General features: G+C 42.6%; 2 protein-coding genes across 6 annotated transcripts in view; one reads left to right on the top strand and one right to left on the bottom strand.

Annotated features, from left to right (window-relative positions):
* Positions 1-19,488, bottom strand: part of LOC140702313 (uncharacterized) — a 470,248-nt gene that overhangs the window by 231,249 nt on the left and 219,511 nt on the right. The gene's annotated exons all lie outside the window — the stretch shown is intronic.
* On the top strand, positions 9,515-11,213 carry LOC140701395 (putative CENPB DNA-binding domain-containing protein 1). Of its 3 annotated transcripts, none has more exons than XM_078380641.1 (3): positions 9,515-10,043; positions 10,143-10,205; positions 10,519-11,213. In XM_078380641.1, exon 3 carries the CDS (start codon positions 10,533-10,535, stop codon positions 10,908-10,910), a length of 378 nt encoding a protein of 125 aa, XP_078236767.1. In that variant the 5' UTR covers positions 9,515-10,043; positions 10,143-10,205; positions 10,519-10,532; the 3' UTR covers positions 10,911-11,213. The 3 variants fall into 3 exon arrangements, with proteins under 3 accessions (XP_078236767.1, XP_078236765.1, XP_078236766.1); XM_078380639.1 differs by having other exon boundaries at positions 10,143-10,367; XM_078380640.1 differs by having other exon boundaries at positions 9,515-10,367.

The following is a 19,488-nucleotide window of genomic DNA, read 5'->3' as shown; positions in this document are numbered from 1 at the left end:
CAGGATTCCTTTGAGATAAAAAAGGGGGGCTGGGACTGACCATTCTCTTGCAAGTTGAGCAAGTTTGTACTTTTCAGTGTATTTGATCTGTTTTAAATCTGCAGACAGGTCACCAGTGTTTGCATAGAGGGATGTAAAACAGCTAGTTTTTTTTTAAAATCATAACTTGAAAACAATTTGCCCATATGTCCCCAGATGTATGAACAAGTGTAGATTGTCTGCTATATCTATGCCAGATTTGATGCTGATCTGAAGTCTAATTTCAAAGTTATAATTTTTTGTTTGGGGCACCCTTATATTTTGAGTTGCCGTATGGAATGTTAAATTGGGCTGTTGCATGATATCTATTATTGCATGGCTGTGCGGCAATAATATAGTTCAAGGGAGATATAGTTACACTCTTTCCTGTTGGGGAAGTTAGCTTGCAATGATCAAGCAGTACATCATTTTTGTGTTTAGAGATATCATGTCTTCCATTATGTGCTATTACAATAAACATTTTGCACACTTCTGAAATAGAAGAGGATTATACACAGCCAAGAGCTAGGCAATTAAATGGGGAGAAAGAAACATGAGCACTAAATGTATATTTATCATCCTACGTAACAGCAACTGTGTTTATGAGAGATGCAGGATGTAAGCCCTTCACCAAGGACGTGGGCTTTGATAAATAAACTCATTTTATTCTTGCTAGTAAATGCTCATGTGCTCAATACTTTTCACTTTAAACCTAAGGATGACAGTTTCCCAGGAAAGCTGACAGAAGATGCATATAGCATTTGTAGTGGGAAACCAGCAGAAGGAGTAGAAACAATTTCTAAAGCTAAGAAATAGCTTCTTTCAGTATATAAGGCATCTGCCAGCCTTCTTTAGCAAGACAAAGAAATATATTCCAGGAGTAATACAGACTGATAAACGAAGTAGGCTATGCAGGTAAGAGAAGGATTGACATTCAGTGGTTGTAGACAGGGGATATTCCACACTCAATTAAGTGCATCCCATTAATTTCTGGTAGGGATTAGTAGTTCACTCTGTTTCAGCTCAAGTCAAATCTGCTCCCTGCTGCACAGCTCCATATCTGTTGTGACTGGGCAGGTGATGAGCTGGAGCTGGGGCTGAGCTCCACATTTTACACACCACCTTGGAAATGTCTATGGGGGAGGAATGACCACCCAGCAGCCGTCTGGGGAAAAGGTATAATCCACTCCATAGTCCATAAACTATGGACTAAACTAGTCCATAGTTTAGTCAGAACTCTCCACTATGATCTGTCTGTCTTGGGTGTCCCTGCACAGCATAGCCCATAACTTCTCTGAGTTACTCAAGCCCCTTCACCACGACAAGGCAGCAATCCATTAAGGGGGACTTCTTAGTAGGATATCCCAACTGAATTCACAATACATATGCAGGTAGATGAAATAGATGTAGCAAGTCCCAAAAAAAACCCCAAGAACAACATTCTAGTACTTATTCAGGGCAAAAAATTGATAATGCCACAAAAACAAAACAAAACAAAAAACCCAACCCAGAACAGCAACTTTTGAATAGCACTGTCCAACAAAATTCACCCATTGTATCCAAGTAGAAGATACAACTAGCTACAAAGCACTCCTGGGAACAACATTCCAGTACCCATTCATTGTAGAATATCATCTTTGTGGGAAAGAAAAAGCCCGAAACAACAAATTCAGAGTTGGACAGCCTACCCAAATTCACCCATCCCATCTGCCTGGAGGGGATTTATGCAACCAGCCAAAAAACACCCCCAGGAACAATATTCAAATACCTGTTCTGGGCAGCAAACTGATTTTGTAAAAAAAAAAAATGTAACCTGTAACAGCAAGTTCTGAGTCAGTTCAACCAAACTAACCCATCTTCCCCAGCTAGAGTGGACTATTGCAACCAGCTCTAAAACACCTCAAGGAACAACATTCCAGTACCCATTCTGGGCAGAAAATTGATGTAGGAAAACATCCCAGAACAGGGACTTCCAAATAGAACAGTACTATGAAATTCACACTTTTTCTTCCCCTGGGTTTTCTGCCCAGGATGGGTATGAGAATATTGTTCCCACTGTTCGGGGCTCTGTTTCATTCTCTTGATTTTTGGATTGGAACAGGTGCTGGAATGTTGTTCCTGGGAGCATTTGTGGATGGCAGCATCTATCTCATTTAGTCATATACGTGTGATGAATTTGGTTGGGATATTGTCCTTGAAAGTTGCTGTTCTGGGCCATTGTGTTCTAATCTGGCAAGTTTGGGGGCAACCCAGTGAGCATTCAGGGTTGATTTCCTTCAGAATGGATACGTTTGTTCTCCTTGCAGTCCAAGGTACTTTCAAGAGCCTCATCCAGCACCATATTTCAAAAGCATAAATTCTTCAGCGGTCAGCCTTCTTTATGGTCCAGCTCTCACTTCCATATATTGCTACTGGAAAAAACATAGCTTTGACTATGCGGACCTTTGTCAGCAAGGGATAAAGGGTGTAACGTGGTGGGCCACTCCAAAGTCACCGCCAACTCCAGGCCTCTCAGAATGCCCACCACGCCACTACACACTCTTGCTGCCACCAACCTTTCCTTTAAATCAAAAGGACAAGGGTTTCTTTCAAAAATAAAACTTGGTTTATTGATTACAAAAATAAAATATGAGAATCACTAGTTCATAATCAATTTCTCTCACTAACTGAACTCACTAACACACAGCTTCTAACTCTCACCGACTTTCTGGCACACTGTCTCTCAGACTCACAGAACTCTCTTCATACATCATACACACCCCTTTTATAACCCAGCCACTCTCCCTTTAGCACCACCTTCCGTTCCCTCATTGGCTCCTTTTCTACAACTCAGCCATGACAGACAGGTGAGGGTAGGGCTGAACGCTACATACCTCCCCCCTTAACAAGTTATTTCATGGGGTAAAAGCTATAGTGCTTTACCCTCATAAACAATGAGGAGCTATACAGAAGTTAACCAATCACTACACAACATTGCAATCAACACTTATCACGTTTGAACGTAAGTAATAATTAAACAACTTATATGCATGCTATACATTACCTTTGTAATTCTGTTATCAGTTCAAATGCATTCCTCATTAATTTAGTTATCTACACAGGTGCTTATTCAATAAAATCACTAAACATTTTTAATACTCACATACAATTTTTCAGAGAATGCACAACATATAACATTTAATATGGTACAATTAACCTTCCATAGCTTTTGCCATTTTTACCAAAGTCCTTTTATTTCTTATTCAGTCTTTGGCACACCTTGCCAGGTCATCTGCCACACCATTATGAGTCTCTTTTGTCTGCAATTTAATCTTTCTTATTCCCTGCTATATGGCATAAGAGTTCTCTCTCACCACCTCGTTACAGGCCTCTCCAAGAGTCCAAAACTGCTGAAAGTCCAAAACTGTAGTCGTGAAGGAGTGATAGTGCTGTTACAGGAAATGTCCTCTTCTCCTGTGCGGCTGGAGACATGGCAAAGTCCACCTCCCTCTGCACCTTCACGATGCTCACGACTTGCAGACAGCTGGGATCCCTCACCAACCTACAGCTTTCCTCTCTGGAACCACCTCAGATGAAGGATCTTGCAGTCATCTGCCTGGTTCGGTGCGACCCCCGACCCGAATCTGGACCTCTCCATGATGGCGATGCCTCTCTGGCACTCGAGCCCCCTCTGGACGTGGTCTGCCGCCGGTGCAGTCTTCCATCTCTCCTTCTGCCATGTCACTCTGGCTGCTCTACAGAGATTCACCTCTGGAGCTGCCAACATGATGCTCTTGGTTAAACCCTTTAAGCAGGGCCTAGCAAGCTCGAACTAACTTTCCATTCTTTGGCCCTTTGCACCACTGGTGGGGTTAGGCTACATCTCAACCTAGTCAGCTTTCGATAGGTCACCCCTCTGCCTTCCCAATATGGCCATGCGTGTTTTCTCTTGGGCTTTTCCCTTCTCTTGTTTTGGACAAACCTGGCTTTCCAGCCCCAAATTTTGGCTAGACAGGTCTGACCTCTATCAAGTGTAACCGGATGTGGGCGTGCATCCCCGGTGTCAAACCTATGCACTGCACCCCTGGCTACTTTAGGCTTGTTGGAAAAATTATGCTTGACCCTCTGAAGCACAGCTTTAGCTCCTTTTTGGTTTTCTGGGAAAAATGAGGTATTGACTTGGTCCTCCACTGAGGGGTATTTGAGTTCACACCTTCCTTCCTCACAAGGTAACTTGAGTCTTTCTTTGTCTGCCCCTTCCAATGCTAGCAGGACAAAGTTTTCTTTCCTATAGAAGGGCTTGCTTATTTTCCCCTGGTCCCCTGTCTGGTTTGTCTTTCCCACTAACATATTGATATAATTTCCCTCTTTCACTAGGGAGGTTACTTGCATCCTCTTGTAAGGGGAATAAGTTCCCAAAATCTTGACCAACTCAGCAGTAAACCTGCTGCTACCCAACTGCCTCAGCAGAGCATCTCCAATGTTCTGAGCCTGAATATTTTTCAGGGGAACTGCTTCGGGAGAACATGATGCACCCTCAGTTATGTTCAGACTGAATTCGCTTCCCCTCAGGGTAACTCTGGGCAACCATCTACCTATATCCAACCTACTGCGTTGTACTGAGTTCGAAATGGCAGGTAAAGGACATGGCCTGGCATCAGTTTTGTCACTGCCCTCCTCTGGCCTCTGACCTCCTTCACCCCTCTGGCCAAATTCTCTTAACTGCTTCTCCACCTCAAGGCAGTAAAGGTTTTGTCCTAATCTCTGATCAGTGTTTGCCAAATCTGTATTAGCTGCAAAGGTACCAGTGTGTCCCTGCTCCTCTGTACCCACTTGATCTTTGAGAGGAACAATCATTTGCTTGAGGTGAGTCTCCCCTCCCCCACTGGGATTCACACAGGCCTCACTGTCCAAAAGGTCTTCTTCTGGGAAGAACCTTCCAGGACTCTCAGGGGTTAACTGACCTTCGCCAGCTTTCTTAAAACAATGAGCCAACTTGGGATCTGCTTTTTGTTCCATTTTAAAAGTACTTTCTAGTGGACTCTTAATTGGTACTGATTCAGCTATAGGATCTTCTCCTCTCACCAGCTTTGTTTGCAATTCAACCTTTTCCTCAGCTTTGCCTATTTCTTCCTGCTGGGCGCAAGTCTGTACTAAAACCCTTTTGACATGCTCAGTGAGATCATTCCCAATTAAACAAGGTGAAAGCAGTCTCTCCTGACCCTCTGCCCTAGCTGCATTTGTATTATGAGTTATTGTTTCACCATTCTCTGAGGTAACTTTGTCTTGCTGCACACAATGCAATGACTTAGGCTTGGGTAAATCAACCTTTTGACCCCCTTCTCTGTCCTTAGCACATTGTGAAACGAAATGGTCTTTCTCCCCACATCCAAAACAAGATCTGAAGTTTCTCTGTTCTGGGCTAAGGGTCTTATCTCCCTTCCCTTCCCAGTGCTTGTATTTGGGCTGGCTCTGTTCTGAGGGCTTGCCTACAAAATGGTCGCCACCTTCCTGCTGGTTTCTGAAGTAAACCTTGGGCTCCTTTTTGCTGTCCTCCCAAGTTTTTCTTCCCACTTTTACTTCAGAAAAGTTCAGATTTTGAAGGTGAGAAATAACATGTGTGCCTTCTCCTGGTTCCTGAACAGTTTGGGGCTTTATCTTTCTTTCAAAATCATTACCTTTTCCGCTTCAGTTTTGGGCTGTAAAACTTTTGCCTCAGCCCCATCCCTTATTTCAGATATCTTCTTAAAAGCTAGCTCCATTTGTCCATACTCAGATCTCTGTTTCTCTTTCCACTTTTCCAACTCTAACTGCCTTTCTTTCTGCTCAAAGGACAGTTGACTGGCCTCCTGCCCATCATAAATCACCATTGCATCCAATCTCAGTTCCATTTGTAACTTCCATTTTTGGAACTTTTCAAATGTTAGGAGATCTTTCCCCATCAAGGTCTTCATTTTACCCTCTGAGGTAATTCCTCCCAGATTTCCTTCCCTCTCCTGATCTGAGGTAAAATCTTCCTCAAAATCCCCATTTTCCTCATCTGACCCAGTTGCTGTTTCACACGGCACCTGCTCAGTTTTCTTGCCTCTAGCCAAAGGCATTTTCCTCTTTTCAGGCTTATTATTCACTTTTAAAAGCCTTGATTTTAAAAGTCCACTTTTTCCCTTCTGTCAGTGAGTGTCTATGTTATAAAGTTGCTGCTTCACCAGTGCTGGTAATCTAGCTACAGTGTCTAGGCCTCTGGCCCCCAGCTAGGCCTCTCGCCACAGACAGAACTTTTCTCTCTGCCTCAGGCTACAAAATCACTCAAACCCACAGCTTTACCCTGTCCTAGGTTTAGCTGTCTTGAGTCCCCTCAGCGTATCTGCCCTTGGCTCCGCTTTCGTCCCCTCAGAGTTTTCCCCTAAACTCAGGACCAGCTAGCCAAACTGCCACAGATTTCGGCTTTGGGCAACTCTCTCCACAGAAATGGTTACCACAGAGCCTCCCTGTCTTAGTCCCCAATCTGAGGTCCCTTCTACTAGACTCGCTCCCTGTGAGACAAGTCCTAGAAGGTTACCCATGTGTTCACTCAGACCTCCCTAACTAAAGACCCCTGCTCTGGGCACCTTTCCACTCAAGGCTTCACTGGATCTTCGAATCCCGCCGCTGGACACCAATTTTATTGTGACGAGACCACGCTGGAGCCTCTATTGTCTCAGGCCTCCAGGAGTGTTCACTCCTCTTCTCAAGTAGCTGCCACCACTATTTCAAATTCAATAATCAATTACTCAGAGAGACCAGTGTTACTTTGAAACTTAAACTTGTTTATTTGATCAGTAAAATATAAGTAAATCACCAGTTGATAATCAATTTCTCTCACTCACTGAACTCACTAACACACAGCTTTTAACTCTCACTGACTTTCTGGCACACTGTCTCTCAGACTCACAGAACTCTCTTCATACATCATACACACCCCTTTTATAACCCAGCCACTCCCCCTTTAGCACCACCTTCCGTTCCCTCATTGGCTCCTTTTCTACAGCTCAGCCGTGATGGACAGGTGAGGGCAGGGCTGAATGCTACAAAGGGAAAGGAGGAAGTGAAAGGAGGGGGGGAGAAAATGACTTTGTGATTGAACTATAATAAGACTCACTCCTGCAAATTATAAACTATTGAATTACAAAGCTGGATGTATCTAGAACTAGACAACTAGAGACAAGAACTTTGAAACTAAGTAGTATTGGAGGGAAGGCACTTTGGTTAGTGCTAATGCAGCAATGGAGGTGATCCCCTTTATTACATCCCGGAGCAATTTGGAGTGGAGAGGAAGAAGGACAGAGAAGGACATTAAGAGAAAGAAAACAGCATAAAAAGAGGCAAAGCCCCCTCATTAACTACTGCTAATTGCAAAGGCTGGAGAGAGACTGAACTGTAAATGTTACTTGCCTTAAGGCATGGGCTGTTCTTCCAAACACCAATTGTTTTCACTCCTGAACTGTGGCATTGTTATAAACATAAAAATCCCAGTCTAAGCTATGGAGTTGGAACAAAGGTAAGGCAGCACCACCACCTGCTGGACTCAGATAGCACTTCTAAAAGGACAACAATCAATAAAAGAGATATCACTTGGGAAAAGAAAGAAGAAAAAGAAGAGAACCTGAACCAGAGCAGCAAAAGAAGGCGGAAGAACAGCTAGAGGCTCCTTGGCACAGGAACAAAACCTGAACAAGGTTATGGGACAAGAGACCTTCAAAGATTGGCAAAAGAGTATTGAAGACATGCTATCTACTGGGTTACAACAGATACAAGGAGGGATGGAGCACCTATCTGAACAAATCTAAGATTTAGGGATACAAATGATGGGGATTAAAAATCAAATTACAGAAAACAAAAGGGAGCTAAGCTAAAAATAGCTGAACGTTCAATGTAGACAGAGAAAAAAAGTAGATGATGTCAAGGCAGAACTGCAAGAAAAACAACAATGAAGAAAACAAGATGAAGCCAACGTATTAAAACAACAAATTGAGTGAGCTAACCTTATTCTTAGATTCCAGAATGTTCCAGAAGAAAAAGGTGAAGATACAGTACAACTGATAACTAGTTTTTAGCCTCAGTTGTGGAGATACCATCAGAAGAAGTGCATAGAAATATAGATACATTAAGAAGAATCAACACAATATATATATCAGGAACAATAAACTCCCTAGAGAAATTTATATTAAATTTATGAGAATGATACTTCGAGAAAAAGTTTTGAAGAGCATGCAAGATGAAGATATCTGGTGGACATGTAGGGAAGGAAAACGTTTTTGGAGATCAATACATGAAATGCTACAAAAAATCTTATCTTATGTGATACCATTTAAACTGGAATTGTTACCATTTAAACTGGAATTGTTTTTATTGAATGTTATGACTGAAATTGTAAATAAAGAAATTAGATATTAGATAATACATGTAAATACAGCAGCGAGGATACTATATGGAAGATATTGGAAGAAAGAAGAGGTACCATCACTGGAGGAACTGATAGAAAAGATATTGGAAGTGGCGGAGATGGATTTACTAACACAAACATTAAATGAAAGATCATCTCAAAAAGTACTCAGAAAATTTATTTATTTGTTTGTTTATTATACTTATATCCCGCCCATCTAGTCAATGACTACTCTGGGCGGCTTACAACAAGTAGAATAAAACAGTTAAAATTTAACAACTGTTTACAGCAATAAACAATTATTTAAGATGGAAGGGGAAAAAAAAGAAAAAGTAGATCAAGTGGTGCTTGGAGGGAAGGCCTGCCTAAATAGCCAGGTTTTCAGTTGGCTTTTAAAAATACTCATAATGGGAATGGTTTTATAATTGGATCTGAAATATGGACTGGAAAGTACAGTGGTGCCTCGCATAGCGAATGCCTCGTTTAGCGATGAATTTGCATAGCGATGGGGTTTTCCGGGGAAAATAGTGCCTCGCATAGCGATGTTTCCTATGGAGGAAACTCGCATAGCGATGGTTGGGGCCATGCTTCGTATAGCGAATGCTGTCAATGGTCCTGTTTCGCTTAGTGATGTTTGCAAAAAGAGCGGGAAAACTGGCTGTGTTGCAATGCTAATTTCTTAGTGATGTTTGCAAAAAGAGCGGGAAAACTGGCTGTGTTGCAATGCTAATTTCTTGTTTTCCTCAAATCCTAACTGCCAGTACCCAGGATGCATTGTGCCTGTGCGGGGAAGGTATAAAACCCCATCCTGGGTTTACTCTCCCATGTGCACTTCCAAGGTTGGCATTTGTCACTTTGGACTGTGTTTTGGGGGTGCATCCTGTGCTTGAGCAAGAGAAGGTAAGCTTGCATTTCTGAAATGCTAGATGTTTTTTGCAAGGGGGATTTTGGGTCTGTGCATTTGTGTGGGATTTTTGTGTTTTAAATGTTTTCTTTCTGCCATGTGGGGATGTTGGGTCTGGCTGGCTCTGGCTTTGGTTATGGGGGGGTTAATTGGGGGAATTGCAGGGATTTTGCTGGGTGTTTCTGTGCATTTGTGTGGGATTTTTCTGTTTTAAATGTTTTCTTTCTGCCATGTGGGGATGTTGGGTCTGGCTGGCTCTGGCTTTGGTTATGGGGGGGTTAATTGGGGGAATTGCAGGGTTTTTTTTGCTGGGGGTTTCTGTGCTGGGACTGCTGTTTCTGGTGGAGTTATGCTTGCCTGAGCCTGGGATTGGGGTCCTCAACTGAAAAGCCATTTTACAACTTTTTTTCTCTGTGCCTGGCTGCCCATGGGGTGGGGGTGCTGGGGTCCAAGGGTGCTGGAGCCACACTGGGACTGCTGTTTCTGGTGGAGTTATGCTTGCCTGAGCCTGGGATTGGGGTCCTCAACTGAAAAGCCATTTTACAACTTTTTTTCTCTGTGCCTGGCTGCCCATGGGGTGGGGGTGCTGGGGTCCAAGGGTGCTGGAGCCACACTGGGACTGCTGCTTCTTATTCCAATTTTGAATGTTTTTCCTGTAGGTGTGGTGTGGTGTGGTGTGTTGTGTTGTTGTGAGTCCTTTGGTGGCTGTTTGATCCTGAGGTAGGTAACGTTTCTTTTCCTTTGGGTTTTTTCTCCTTTGTTTGTGGTGGAGGGTGTTGTAAGGGTCAGTTTAATTGTTCTGAATTTTTCTTTGCTTAGGCCTTGCCTTCAGGTGTGCTGTAGCCTTTCCAGGCTTTTCCAAACGATCCGTTTGATCTTGAGGTAGGTAACGTTTCTTTTCCTGTGGGTTTTTTCTCCTTTGTTTGTGGTGGAGGGTGTTGTAAGGGTCAGTCTAATTGTTCTGAATTTTTCTTTGCTTAGGCCTTGCCTTCAGGTGTGCTGTAGCCTTTCCAGGCTTTTTCAAACGATCCGTTTGATCCTGAGGTAGGTGAGGGTTTATTTCTCCCCCCCCCCAGGTTGTGGTGCATGTGTGTTTGCCAAAACTGCCACTTGCCTGTCCAGGGCAGTTTTGGCCAGGTGTGGGAAGGTGAGGCAGATGTACATCACTGACTGTTTTTTTTTTCATTTAACGTAGCTACAGCGTTGGACATGGGTCCAAAGAAGACTGCTTCTGCCCAGGTTGGCAAGCCGACCAGGGAGAAGGTCACGCTTGAAATGAAGAAGGAGATCATTCGTAAATACGATGGGGGGAGACGCATTGCGGACCTCGTCCGGGAGTACGGGCGCAATGCATCGACCATCAGCACCATCGTGGCCAAGCGTGACAAGATCCTTTCAATGGATGCCGCCAAGGGTGTCACAAGGATTGGCAGGAACCGTCCAGCTGTCCTGGAGGAGGTGGAGAAGCTCCTGGCGATCTGGATGGAGGAGAAGCAGCGTGGAGGGGACACGGTCACTGAGGCTGTGATCTGTGAAAAGGCCAGGTCCTTGTACGCCGACCTCATGGCAGAGCAGCCCGGAACATAAGCTGAGCCTGAGGAGTTCAAGGCCAGCAGAGGCTGGTTTGAACGATTCAAGGCAAGATCTGGCATCGACAGTGTGGTTAGACACGGAGAGGCAGCGAGCTCAGACACCACTGCTGCAGAGGACTTTGCTGTGGAGTTCCTTGAGGTCGTAACCACAGAGGGCTACCTTCCAGAGCAGGTTTTCAACTGTGATGAGACCGGCCTGTTCTGGAAGCGGATGCCCAAAAGGACCTTCCTCACCCAAGAGGAGAGCAAGCTGCCTGGCCACAAGCCGATGAAGGACCGGCTGACCCTCCTCTTCTGTGCCAACGCCAGCGGGGACCTGAAGATCCAGCCGTTGCTTGTCTACCACTCTGAAAATCCATGTGCTTTTAAGAAGCACAAGGTAGACAAAGCACGGCTGAAGGTGATGTGGCGTTCAAACTCCAAGGCTTGGGTGACACGGGTACTCTTTGTGGACTGGGTCAATCACACTTTTGGCCCAGCTGTGAAGTGGTACCTGTTGGACCGTGACCTGCCTCTGAAGGCCCTGCTCCTAATGGACAACACTCCTGCCCATCCTCCAGGCCTTGAGGATGACTTGTTGGAGGAGTTCTCCTTCATCCGGATCATGTTTCTCCCTCCAAACACCACCCCGCTACTCCAGCCCATGGATCAGCAGGTGATCGCAAACTTCAAGAAGCGCTACACCATGGAGCTGTTCCGGCGCTGTTTTGAGGTGACTGATACCACCAGCCTCACCCTCCGTGACTTCTGGCGTGATGAGTTTGACATCGTCATCTGCCTGAAGATGATCGCCAGGGCCTGGGACGGTATCACCCAGCGGAACCTGAACTCTGCGTGGCGCCTGCTCTGGCCAGGCTGTGTGGCTCCTAGTCCTTCAGCACCTGCACCTGAGTCCACAGTGATGCAGGACATTGTGGACTTAGGGAGGGACATGGGCCTCGATGTCACTGAGGATGACATTGCAGAGCTGGTTGAGGGTCATGACCAGGAGCTGACCACACAGGAGCTGGTGGATCTTCAGGCGGAGGCGAGGGAGGAGCACGAGGAAGAAGAGCAAGAGCATGCAGAGCTGTCGACCAGGGACCTTAAGAAGTTTTTGACCAGCTGGAATTATGTGCCGACTATAGCACAGCGGTATCACGAGGACACGAATCTGGCACAGAACTTCTCGAATTCCTATGACGAAAGGATCGTGTCCCCTTTCCAAGGAATTCTGAAAAGGCAGCAAAGGCAGCTGACAATGGACAGGTTCCTCACAAAGAGACCAATGCAGGAAGAGGAACCTGCTCCTTCCACCAGTGCTGCTGAGTTTGCTTCAACATGGAGCATTTCTTCTTCCTCCCCCTCATCAACCCCCTAAAAGAGTGCCGCATTGATTTGGGGTGGTTAGGGTGGTTTAGATGATTCCACCTCAATTGTTGATGTTAAAGTTGAAATGTTTACTGTAGTTTTTTGCTTCTTCACTGCAAGAAGGTTTTCTGTAGTGTACTGATGCACTTTCAAAAAAGTTTGTTGTGAAATGTTATGCTTCTTCACTGCAAGAAGGGTTTCTGTAGTGTACAGTACTGATGCACTTTCAAAAAAGCTTGTTGTGAAATGTTATGCTTCTTCACTGCAAGAAGGGTTTCTGTACTGATGCACTTTCAAAAAAGTTTGTTGTGAAATGTTATGCTTCTTCACTGCAAGAAGAGTTTCTCTGCTGAAAGAGTTATGAAGATGTTCAATCACCTCGATTTCTGAGTCTAAAAAGTTGTCTTATGCTATAAAGTTTATGATGTTTAATGTGCACTTAATAAACCCTTTGTTATCCTGATTTGACTTTGTTCTGAGTCTTTTTTTAATTTGTTATAAGTTCTAAATGCTTGGGGTGGTCAGTGCAGGTTGTAAAACCTGTGCAGACTTAAACTTGGCTTGGTTGTGACTCTTAGTTAATTTTGGTTGAATTTTTCCCTCCCCCATAGAAATCCATGGAGCCCAAATTTTGACAGCTCCATTGTTTCCTATTGGGGAGAAAAAAAATCACCCTAAATTAACGAAAAGTCACATCTAAGCCAAATTACATTTGCACCCGTTTTAGAAGGTGCAGAAACTATTCCAAGCATTTAAACCCATTTTTGCCCCTTGTATGACACATTTAAAATGGTAAAAATTGACTTCGCAAAGCCCTTGAAATGTATTGAGTCAGCTTCAATACATTCCAATGGAGGAAACATTGTTTCGCTTAGCGATGTTTCCTATGGGGTTTTTCGCGTAACAACGGCAATCCGTTCCAACTGGAACGGATTAACCGGTTTCCAATGCATTCCTATGGAAAATGGTGTTTCGCATAGCGATGGTTTCACATAGCGATGTTTTTTTTAACGAATTAACATCGCTATGCGAGGCACCACTGTATAGATAAAAGAAGTATGAGAAGGTCCAAAGGAATGGAGAGAGTAGTAATAACAGATAGTTTGGAACAATTGTTAGATTGTTTACTTATGTGATTTCCCTTTTTAACATAGCTAAGTAAGTGGATGTAAGAATACTTCTCCTCTCGCTGGAATTTTACTCTTCCCCCATCCTTACTCATTCCTTCTTCCCTTGTACCTCCACCCCAACCCTTACCCTTATTGAAAATGAATAAAACTTTTTAAAAAAGATATCAGCACAGAGATAGATACAGAAACTACGTGGAATGATAGTCAATTCTGATCAAAAACAAACTAAAATGGAACTTCCACCCATCCTTAGCAGTAACACAGATATGTAAGTTTATTTTTTCCTATTTTTGAATGTATATATACTCTGATCAAAAATGAAATGGAACAAAATTCTCACTCATCCTTACTCAAAACCATTAGAAGAGGTCCATGCATAACAAAGAAACTTATTCCAATTATTACAAGTTGCACTATCCAGGAAAAATGAAGCACATTTCAATTCATTTCAGCAGCTGCAATGAATCTAGGCTACCTCTGTTCAGTTTAAATAAATGGAAATATAGCTTTAATCCAATGAGTCAATCTCATTGAACTCAATGGGACATCATTCTAGGGGCACACACAGTTCAATGAGATTGTGCTGTAAAGGAGCTAATTTTAGCCTGATTGTGAGCTGTTAGTAAGGTGATCACTTGCGACTGCAGAAACTGATTAAACAAAAGTAACAGTGTCAAAAAGCAGAATGTTCTGTTGCTTTAGACATCATTTTGAATAAGACATAGATGTTAAGGCAGCTAAATTGAATGAGCTTCCTTCTTCAAAGTAGCACATTGCAAAAATCAGACTGAAGTGATTCACACATACAAAATAATACTCAATTAGTGGGGAAAACAGCATGTGTTTGTTTGCAAAACTTAACACACACAAAAAAACTATGCTGATGAATCAATATTTTCAGTCTTGAAAGAGATCCAACTGTTTTTCATTTCAAACTATGACTTTTTCCCATCATAGTCTGCTGGACAAACTAAGCCACCGTGTCCAGTCTCATATGTTTGTACATCTTACATTTAACTATCAATTTTTTTGATGAAATATCTTCTATCATGGAGACAGAATTATTTCTTATGCAGCTCAACAAGCCATGGAAGGCGAAGCCTTCACTAAGCTGGTTACAGCTTAACAATGAGAAATTTAGAGAGAGGATTGGAGGAGGGATGGAGTTGTTTTCCATTTGATTGTATTTTGAGGGTCATGGTTTTCAAACCTATTGAGCTATTCACCAAGCATCAATCAATGAGTTCTTGGTGCTAGATATTTTTATTCCTAGAGAAATCAGAATGCTGCCAAACAACTGTCAAAGATCGGAAAAGAAAGCATTTAAATCAAAGATTAGCATTTTCTCTCTGTTCATTCATTCATTCATTTTTGATCTCTCATTTTTCAAGAGCTCAGAATAGTATATATACCCAGCACCCACCTCTGTATCCTCATAACAACTAGCCTGTAAGTAGGAATAAAGCACGACTTACTCTGTTCACTTTAAAGGCAAACTTTTCAAATTTGAATTTCCCAAACTGATTTGAGAATTGAAACAGAGTTATACTTCATTAAGCACACTCTTCTCAATGTTAAGTTGTAACTTGACAGTTGCAAGGTACCAAAATCTGTTTAATAGGAAAAATGTTGAAAAATTCATACATTAGTGACAAACACATGTAAAAATATATTATATCAGGAAACACTGTTTGCAAAGAGAAAAAAAGTGTTCTGCATTGATATCTCTACTGGCATATAACGCCTCTTTCAGATGTTGATGCCAATCACATCGCAGTGTGATGTGTGACTGATGAGACATCTAAAGATTTGGAAGGAGGATTTCAGTGCTTGATAACATATTTGCAAATTCATAGTGAACATATGAAGACAGATAACATGCATGATTCCAGCACATATACTGTACACCCCTTCACAATATACAATTTTGAACCAATCAGTTGTTCTATGTCCAGTTTGAACTATTGCTTCCTGTCCCACATATAGATTTCTTAGGAGATACTGTAGATCAGGTGTTCAGGCACTCCAATTTCTTTAAGAACCTGCCATAGTTTGCTGTGGTCCACACAGTCAAAGGCTTTCGTGTAGTCAATGAAGCAGAAGTAGATATTTTTCTGGAACTCTCTGGCTTTCTCCATAATCCAGCACATGTTAGCAATTTGATCTCTAGTTCCTCTGCCCCTTCAAAATCCAGCTTGTACTTCTGGGAGTTCTCGGTCCACATACTGCTGAAGCCTACCTTGGAGGATTTTGAGCATAACCTTCCTAGCGTGTGAAATGAGTGCAATTGTATGGTAGTTGGAACATTCTTTGGCATGGCCCTTCTTTGGGATTGGGATGTAGACAGATCTTCTTCAATCCTCTGGCCACTACTGACTTTTCCAAACTTGCTGGAATATTGAGTGTAGCACCTTAACAGCATTATCTATTAAGATTTTAAATAGTTCAAATGGAATTCCATCACCTCCACTGGCCTTGTTGTTAGCCAGGCTTTCTCAGGCCCACTTGACTTCACTCTCCAGGATGTCTGACTCAAAGTCATCAACCACACTTTCTGGGTTGTCCGGGACATACAGATCTTTCTGGTATAATTCCTCTGTGTATTATTGCCACCACTTTTTGATGGCTTCTGCTTCTGTGAGGTCCCTACCATTTTTGTCCTTTATCATGTCCATCTTTGCACAAAAGGTTCCTTTAATATCTCCAATTTTCCTGAACAGATCTCTGGTTTTTCCCTTTCTATTCTTTTCCTCTATTTCTTTGCATTGTTCATTTAAGAAGGCCCTCTTGTCTCTCCTTGCTATTCTTTGGAAATCTGCATTCTATTTTCTGTAACTTTCCCTATCTCCCTTGCATTTTGTTTCCCTTCTCTTCTCTGCTATTTGAAAGGCCTCGTTGGACAGCCACTTTGCTTTCATTCATTGCCTTTTCTTTGGGATGGTTTTTGTTGCTGCCTCCTGTACAATGTTGCTAGTCTCCATCCATAGTTCTTCAGGCACTCTGTCCACCAAATCTAGTTCCATAAATCTGTTCTTCACTTCCAGTGTATATTCATAAGGGATTTGGTTTAGATTATACCTGACTAGCCCAGTGGTTTTTCCCCACTTTCTTCAGTTTAACCTTGAGTTTTGCTATAGTAAACTGATTATCAGAGCCACAATCAGTTCCAGGTCTTGTATTTGCTAACTGTATAGATGTTCTCCATCTTTGGCTGCAGAGAACATAATCAATCTGATTTCGGTATTGCCCATCTGGTGATGTCCATGTGTAGAGTCGCTTCTTGTGTTGTTGGAAAAGAGTGTTTGTGATGACCAGCTTGGACAAAACTCAATTAGCCTTTGCCCTGCTTCGTTTTGAACTCCAAGGCCAAACTTACCTGTTGTTCTTTATCTCTTGACTCCCTACTTTAGCATTCCACTCCCCTATAATGACCTTTGGTGTCAGTTCTAGAAGGGGTTGTAAGTCTTCATAGAATTGGTCAGTTTCAGTCTCTTCAGCATCGGTTGTTGGTGCCTGTAAGCAATCCCCCATCTCCAAGGAAATTAAGGGGAAGCCGGAGAAGAAGAGATTTCAGAGTTTAGCCAGTCCTTATTAGCTAAGATGAGCCCAATTTCTCAGCCAGGCCCTGACTAACACTCCTTCCTCAAGTCCATCCCCTTGGTTAAGAAAAAGCAACAAACACAGACAATCCATGAGTTTACACTCAGGCTAATCTGGGCTCTATATGGTAGCAAAATATTTGTGGCTAATTAGCTAGGCTAGTCTGTTCAAGAAACCAATGCATGCAATTCCAATTCATTACTGCTTTATTAAGAAACATGGTTCAGAAAAGAATTCAGATTATAGCAAAGCAATTCAGTTAGAAACATTTCCATATCAAGACAGACAGATCACCCCCACCACTCCAGCTAGAAAAATAAAACAAAAATTGCATTCTAAACTAGAATAATGCATAAGCGTAGTCATTCTTATGTTCCTGTGATTCCATAGTCCATGATCCATCAGGACAGTTAGAGTTCATTTGTAATCCAAATGACCAAGTTGGTAAAAAGGTTCCATTCAAAAGTTATAATCCATTTTGGGAAAAAGCACATGTCTGTCCTTTCTCAGTCAAACTCCATCTTTTTTTCAACTTCTACCAACTTCCTTCTTCTTCCCAGGATGCCTCATAAGGAACACCCCCTCCTGGGTCTTGTTGTCCCGCCTAACTTTCTCATGGGAGCTTGAGTTGTTATCATGTTTTGTAGCAGAATTATTATGACTACCAGGAATGTAACTCTCTGGCTCTCCTTAGCAACTAGATAACCAGAGAACGAAGCTTCTCTGAAACAGCATGTAAAATTTTCCTACCACAGACACAGACATTAAATCAAGATGGATGCTATTGGGACAATTTTAGGACTACATATCCCATTCTCGTAACACATAAAAACACAAATCATCACAGTGCATAAACTTGGATTCCTGTGATGTTGAAAGATCTGCCTTGGACTCGTATTGAAATCATTCTATCATTTTTGAGATTGTATCCCAGTACAGCTTTTCCCACTCTTTTGTTGACTGTGAGGGCCACTCCATTTCTTCTATGGGATTCTTGCCCACAATAATATATATGATAATTGTCTGAATTGAATTCACCCATTCCCGCCCATTTTAGTTTACTGACACCCAGGATGTCAATGTTTATTCTTGCCATCTGTTGTTTGACCACATCCAGCTTACCAAGGTTCATAGATCTTACATTCCAGGTTCCTATACAGTATTTTTCTTTGCAGCATTGGACTTTCCTTTCACTTCCAGGTGCGTCCACAGTTGAGCGTCCTTTCGGCTTTGGCCCAACCACTTTATTAGCTCTGGAGCTACTTGTACTTGTTGTCTGCACTTCCTCAGTAGCATATTGGATGCCTTCCGACCTGAGGGGCTCATCTTCCAGCATCATATCTTTTAGCCTTTTGTTTCTGTCCATGGAGTTTTGTTGGCAAAGATGCTGGAGTGGCTTGCCAGTTCACGTTTAGTCAGAACTCTCCACTATGACCTTTTCATCTTGGGTGTCCCTGCATGGCATAGCCGATAGCTTCTCTCAATTACTCAAGTCCCTTCACCACGACAAGGCAGCAATTCGTGAAGGGGAATCTATACCAAATTCCTTATGAATACACAGTGGAAGTGAAGAACAGATTTAAGGAACTAGATTTGGTGGACAGAGTGCCTGAAGAACTATGGATAGAGGCTCGTAACATTGTACAGGAGGCAGCAACAAAAACCATCCCAAAGAAAAGGAAATGCAGGAAAGCAAAGTATCTGCTCCAGGTGGATCACGTTTAATCAGAACTCTCCACTATGACGTATCCATCTTGGGTGGCCCTGCACGGCATAACCCATAGCTTCTCTAAATTACTCAAGCCCCTTTGCCACAACAGGCCACAGTCCATGTAGGGGGAGTCTTTTTACTCAGTTCTAAAACAAGGGAGTAGAAACTTAAAAAGCTGAAAGCCCAACACCTCAACTTCAATGTGTGGGATTAAAAAAAATTGAAAGACTGATTCAGAACTATACATTTCTAAGCCAGCTCAGACAGTGAATTAGTGGGTTCAGGGCAGCACATGTGTTCATTTGATTATTCATTGTAGGAACAGGCATTCTTATCATTATAAACCAGGAGATTGAAGACCTAATGGCCTGTTTTTGTGAAAGGAGGACTCTGATAAAAGTTAAGGATTAATATAAAGTGTGAAAGGGCTTTTGTAACATAAGGGTCAGCAAGAAAGTTAACTGCACTACTGGGAAACAATATAGACTTTCACTAAACTATAAAATCTATCTGGACAATCATCAGGGTTGTAATAGCAATATCTTATCTTCATTGCTAAGCCAATAATTTCCAACACATCATTCTGTTATATATTGGGTTAGGCTACAAACAATGTATGCATTTAAAATGCTGTCATTTATAGCACTGGTTCTTAACCTTGAGTTACTCAGGAGTTTTGGACTGCAGCTCCCAGAAGCCTTCACCACCAGCTGTGCTGACTGGGGTTTCTGGGAGTTGCAGTTCAAAAGCATCCGAGTAACAAAGGTTAAGAACCACTGATT

Source organism: Pogona vitticeps, chromosome 11 (genome assembly GCF_051106095.1).
Source record: "Pogona vitticeps strain Pit_001003342236 chromosome 11, PviZW2.1, whole genome shotgun sequence".
Classification (NCBI taxonomy): Eukaryota; Metazoa; Chordata; class Lepidosauria; order Squamata; family Agamidae; genus Pogona; species Pogona vitticeps.
The sequence above is the reverse complement of the archived record's forward strand: the minus strand, read 5'-3'. Positions and strand labels throughout refer to the sequence as shown.